Here is a 6,000-nt window from a genome sequence, read left to right as displayed (position 1 = left end):
GGGGGTAGCGGCGGCGGCGGCGGCGGCGGGCGGGGATCTGGGCGTGGAGGCGCGAGGGGCGGGGCGGGCGGCACTGCGGGCCCGCGGCTCGGGCGGCTCCGGCGGCTCACGCTCTGTCTCCCTGCTCGCCCTCAGTCCCACCCGGTGCCCACGGGGCCGCATCGCCGCCCGGCTCGGCCCATGCCTAGGGCCGCTGCTCCCTCAGCTGCCGCCGCCGGCGCCCAGGGGGCCGCCGCGGCAGTGAGGTGGGGGCGGCCGCGGGAGGCGGCTGGGCGGGCCGCCGGGGCCGGGGCTGGGGGCGCAGCGCGGCCGGCGTAGGTCTATGTCGCGGGCGGCGGCGGCGGCGGCGGCCGCGGAGGGACGATGCGCGAGTACAAAGTGGTGGTGCTGGGCTCGGGCGGGGTAGGCAAATCCGCCCTGACCGTGCAGTTCGTGACCGGTACCTTCATCGAGAAATACGACCCCACCATCGAGGACTTCTACCGCAAGGAGATCGAGGTGGATTCGTCGCCGTCGGTGCTGGAAATCCTGGACACGGCGGGCACCGAGCAGTTCGCGTCCATGCGGGACCTGTACATCAAGAACGGCCAGGGCTTCATCCTCGTCTACAGCCTCGTCAACCAGCAGAGCTTCCAGGACATCAAGCCCATGCGGGACCAGATCATCCGCGTGAAGCGGTGAGCGAGGGCGCAGGGGGCTTGGCGGCTGCACCCCAGTCACCGTCCCGGGGCCAGAACTCCCCGCACGGGGCTCTGGGGAGGGGGCTGTCTGGGGGGTGGCTCCGAGCTGGAGGCTTTACTATTGTCATTCTGCTCCTCCTCAATCTCAAATTCGAGTGCTTTGTTTCACAACTAAAATTTGGCATCCTGTTAGTCCACAGAACAGCTCTTTGTCTCTTGGACGTTCTTAGCATTGCTTGTACAGAGCCCCCAAGGAAACAAAGTTTAGAACTTGCAGAGGGGAAGGGAGTGGATAGGTTTGTGTTGGGAAGAGAGGAACTGTGCAGGTATAGTCGAGACATCTGCAGACTGAACAACAACAGTCTGCCTTGGCAATGTTTGACAGCAAAAATCGCTCACACACCTATACAGTAAAGTCAAGTCCAGAGGAAAGAGACCTTTCTCATCTCGTTAAAGGTTTATGGTTCCAAGGCGTTTTACAAAAATGAAGTCTCTAATTTAAAGACAGATTATCACATTATTTGAAGACATCGTAAGCTAAATGGGGTTTCGAGAATATTAACATAGAGGAGTGCAAATAAGCCATTCACAGGAAAAGAATGCAGCTTAGCTGTTTTTTGTTTTTGTTTTTAATATAGCCGCCTTAACCGCTTCAAAAAAAAGTTCCTGGAAACAAAACAGAAGCTTCTTCAAAAGTGTGACTCAAGTATTAGCTAATTTAAAGTTAACGTTAATAAGCCTTTTTATATATATAAATTGTTTTCTAAAGTATACATTTTGGAAATATGGCTGATTACTTAAATGATTTAAAATGTTTGTTTTCTCTTAAATTCACTGAGTATATTTTTCCGTGTAATTTCAAGCATTAGAAATGTGATAATATCTTAGTTCAAAGTTTTGGCAGATTTTTCTAATTATCATTTAATTACACATTACCGTTTTATCCAGTTCTTGTTAGTTAATGCCTGCTGATAATTTTGGTGTCCTTTTTTTCTTGCCTTATTCTACCTAGAGCCTAAATCTGAAGACCTTTATTGAAAGATGGTTGTAAGTGCACTGTAGACACAATCACATTGTATGTCAGTTTGAGTCCACTCATTCTGAAAGAGCAAGGACCAAGTTATATGTACCCAGGGGATGCTCAAAAACTCATTACGAGTAGTGGGTTTTTAATGCAACCTATGAGATCAAAGAGAAGGCTCTCTCTCCATTGCTCCACCCCCCCTTAACTACTTGAGTATGCACTTTAATAGCTGAATTAAATTGTGCATGTTATTCATCCTTGTGTTAAATTCCAAGCTAGAATAAAGCAGATACTTTCGTGGTCTCTGGTGCTAATATTTGCGAATTTGATAGCTTTTTACTTCTCCAGTATCATTTTCCTAAAGTTAAACTTAGTATGAGGATGGCATTTAAAGCGCTACATTTAAGTGACTTAAATCCTTATTACCCCCTCTCCCAATACCACACAGTTAGAAAGAAACAAACCAAACCTAACCAACTGCAAGGTAGTCTGATACATCGCCACATGTCAATGTTAGGCCAAATGCATACATCAAAAAATAATCTAAGTAAATGCCCCAACTTCCTCACCCTTCACATTTAGATATACAGGCATAAAGATATGAAGATGCAGATATACAATGATAAAGCCATATACCCATGGCTAACTTCTTGAAGCCTAGGGAACAAATATGGCAAAATATTATTGGATAATATGGTCCACATAATTTTGTAGTTTCTTGTAATTTAGTGCAGATTACTTTTCTCAGTTATAATAATAGGTTATTAGTCTAAACTCAGTATATTGGAGCAATTTATTTATTTTCATTATGACCCAGAGGAAAAAAATAGAGTAAAACTCTGCATGCCCAAATATCATTTTACTCTCTAGTCTCAGTTCTTGATATAAAAAGATCATTGATCAGCTGAAGTAGAGTTCATAAATTCTTTTCACCAGATTTCAACCATTGTGTACATAAGAACCTCTTGGACCCTCACTTGTGTGTCTTTGTAATATGGTAGTAGTAAGGTATTTTACACCTCATCGTAATCCCAGCATCTAGCTTCCCATCATTGATGGAGAGGATGTGTGAATGCAGGTGGCCTCTCAGTATTTGATATGTACTGTCAAATTCAGTATTCAGCTTTAGGTCTAGGTCAGCACTTTTCAATAGAGATATAACATGAGCCACATATGTAATTTTAATATTCCTAGTAGCTGATTTTTTTTAAATAACATAAATATGTGGAATTAATTTTAATAATGTATTTTATTTAACCCACCATATTTAAAATAGAATCATTTTGACATGTCAATATTCAAAAATTATTGATAATTTTTGATTACTTTTGATTTTTGATAATTTTTTATTATTTTTGATTACTTATTGATTACTTTTTTATACTGTGTCTTTGAAGTTTGGTATGTGTTTGACATAGCACATCTCAATTCAAACAAGTCACATTTCAAGTGCTCAGTAGCCACTTGTGGCCACAGGCTGCCATATTGGACAACAGAGGTCTAAGGTGTATATGATTTGGGGAAATGCTTGCTTATTTCTCTAAGCTTCAGTTTCCTTATCTGTGAAATAGAGATTAATATGCACCTTCCAGAGTCCTTGTAAGAATTAAAAGAGATCATGTATTTTAAGATACCCAAAACAATACCTAGTACACAGAAGTTGCTCAAAAAATTCTAGCTGTCATTCTTACTTTAATAACTTTGTCATTTATCTTCCTTAAATTTTACCCTTGATATAAATGTAATTTTAGAAGAAATAGATTTGTAATTGCATTTTGGAATTCATTATTTAGTATAGGCAAGATGAGACTAAAAAGCAATGAGGTTAAAATAATCCTTGGAAGAACTGTGTTGGTATTCTCTTTAAATATTTTCTCTTATGAAGGATGTGATGGAAAAGGGCATGAGAATGAACATTTAACTTCAAGTACAGTGTAGCAATAATGCATAGCACTAATGCATAGCCAAACAACGAATGGAGCTTTTCATTTTTCATTTTCATTTCAAATAATAGCAGTCATTTTCAAGGATGGCTATTACTTGAAATGTTTTACTTTTAAGAAATGTAAAACTGACCCGTACTCCCTTAAGTGTCTGTAAGTGTACATACCTCCATATGCATACACAACCTTTTATCAAAGCGAAGTGGACCAACTGAAAATGGCTATATTTGTAAATTCATATGCTTTCTTTTCTTAACTTGATTTTGAGTGACGTTACACACGCAAAGAAAAGTAATAGGGATATAGGAAATGTTTTTCAGTTGAAATAAAACTAGAATTTTTTCTGAATTTGTAATTGCTTTTCTCATTGTTACCCATGCCAGGATCAGCCATGGTTCTGACGTGAAGTTCTTGGAACGTGATATACAAGGCCTGTTTACTGTTAGGAAAAAGTCCAGAAATCTTCAACATGACTTTTCACAGCCCAGCTTGCTCTTATCCCTCCCTGCCTGTGCATCTCTTGAAACCGTCCTTTTACTCTAGCACCCAGACCTTAAGTCCTTGAAAGTGCCTTTCTCCAGGCTCTCCTTTGGCCTGTAGAAATCTACCTTTTGGCAGAGTTAATTCCTGCTCCGTCTTTCACCCTCACCCCTGCTTAACCCATTTATACCAGAGGTTGCAAATTTTTTCTGTGAAAAATCAAACCTTGGCAATGACCTTGAGCAATAGGATATAAATAACTCCCACAAGCTTAGCATTCCAATAATGGAACACTAGGCATAGAGGAGTTAAAAGATTTTTCCCCACTGAGGGAAGATGTCCTCTTAAACCAAAGTAACCCCTTTCCTGTCTTCCCTTACTAGACTACACCTTTTCCCTCAATTACACATACCCTGCCCTTCCCCTTTTCTTTGAAGCACTCATGCAAATTTAATTATTTGTGTGATAATTTATGGGTAGTCAGCCTTTCTCACAAAACTCTAAGCCCATGTAACTAGCACAGCTCCTACTAGCACAAAGGAAACAAGAAAAAATGTTGGAAAAATGAATGTTCAGAAAGAAAAGTATTTGTGTTGTCCTTTGGCCTCAGTTTCCCTAAACATTTTGATTTCATAGACAGAGGAGATCTTTTAAAGTTCTTTTTGCAGATGGAGATGATCTTCCTTCAGCTGGAACTTTCTATGAGAACACTTCTAGTTGGGGCAGTGTTTAATATGAACCTCAAAGAATCAGAAACATGATGTATTCCAGATGGAGGAAATGGCACAGGAAATGCATAGAATATGTTTTTTGGATGTTAAATAGAGCAGATTGGCCAAATGGGGAATTTATATAGAAGTGTGAGGGGAGGTAAGGTGAAAAATTTTAAAGCTAAATTACTGAAGGTTAAAGACTTTGGAGTTGATCGTGTAGTCAAGGACCATAATTACAATTGTCATAGGTATAGTAATATGTAGTGATATGGTAGATGACTTAGTGGTAATAGACTACTCTGTTTCATAACAGGAAGAATAGTCATAAATGTTACGATAATCCAGTTTCTATATGAAGTGTGAAGATCCTGAATTAGCATGGTGTCTGTAGTAACAGGAGAGAAAGGATGCGAGGAATGTTGCAAAGAATGAATTAATCACACTCAGAGGAAGTGGAAAAGGTCAGACGTAACCTTGACATTTTGAAATGAATGAATAGGATTATGGAGGAATAGCTGGGGGAGATTATTTTCAGTTTTGGCGATGGTAATTATCCAGATAGCCAGCCTAATAAGTAATTAGAACATCTGAATAAAGCCTGAAAGGTCAGGTTATGTATGAATATGAAGACTCAGGATCATCTGCATAGTTCAGATTGGGAGAGTAGATGAAACCTACTGGGTAGAGTATAGAGACAGAAATGAATGGATATCGCTAAGAATGGAAATGAGAAATGAATGAATATAGCCAAGGATAGAACTCGAGAGTTGTAAGATACACAGTGGAGACCCTATATTGCAGTAGGAGAGAAGGCGTGGGGTGTTTTAAGATTGGGAAAAAGATAGTTGATGTGCACTACCCAAGGTGAATAAGTTGTTTTTTTTTTTAAGATCATTATTAATTTTCTATATCACTTAAGTGGTCACTTTCAAGTGAGCTGGCTGATTGTTTACACTTTCCCCCTTACCATAATTAGCTATTAAAGCTTAATCTAAAATAGAAGCATATTGCCAATTGTTACACATAGATCTTTGGCCCATGACAGTTTGGTGCTGGAGAGCTAAAACAAGAGTATATATCAAAAGATGTTTGTCCCAACTAAGTGAAACTTCTGGAGCTCTGCTACCATTTTTTCCTCCACAAATACCCGCTTCCCCAAT

The 6,000-nt window shown here is 40.5% G+C and overlaps 1 protein-coding gene across 1 annotated transcript in view; it reads left to right on the top strand.

Moving 5' to 3' along the window:
* The first annotated feature begins 8 nt into the window (after nucleotides 1-8).
* RAP2A (RAP2A, member of RAS oncogene family) overlaps nucleotides 9-6,000 on the top strand; it is a 34,174-nt gene continuing 28,182 nt past the window's right edge. The window contains exon 1 of the mRNA XM_023218041.2: nucleotides 9-677. Within this exon, the coding sequence (XP_023073809.1) occupies nucleotides 364-677 (314 nt within the window). The 5' untranslated portion in view covers nucleotides 9-363. The remainder of the gene's footprint in view (nucleotides 678-6,000) is intronic.

This window comes from Piliocolobus tephrosceles, chromosome X (assembly GCF_002776525.5).
Source record: "Piliocolobus tephrosceles isolate RC106 chromosome X, ASM277652v3, whole genome shotgun sequence".
NCBI lineage: Eukaryota > Metazoa > Chordata > Mammalia > Primates > Cercopithecidae > Piliocolobus > Piliocolobus tephrosceles.
Note: the sequence above shows the minus strand (reverse complement) of the source record. Positions and strands in the feature narration are given on the sequence as shown.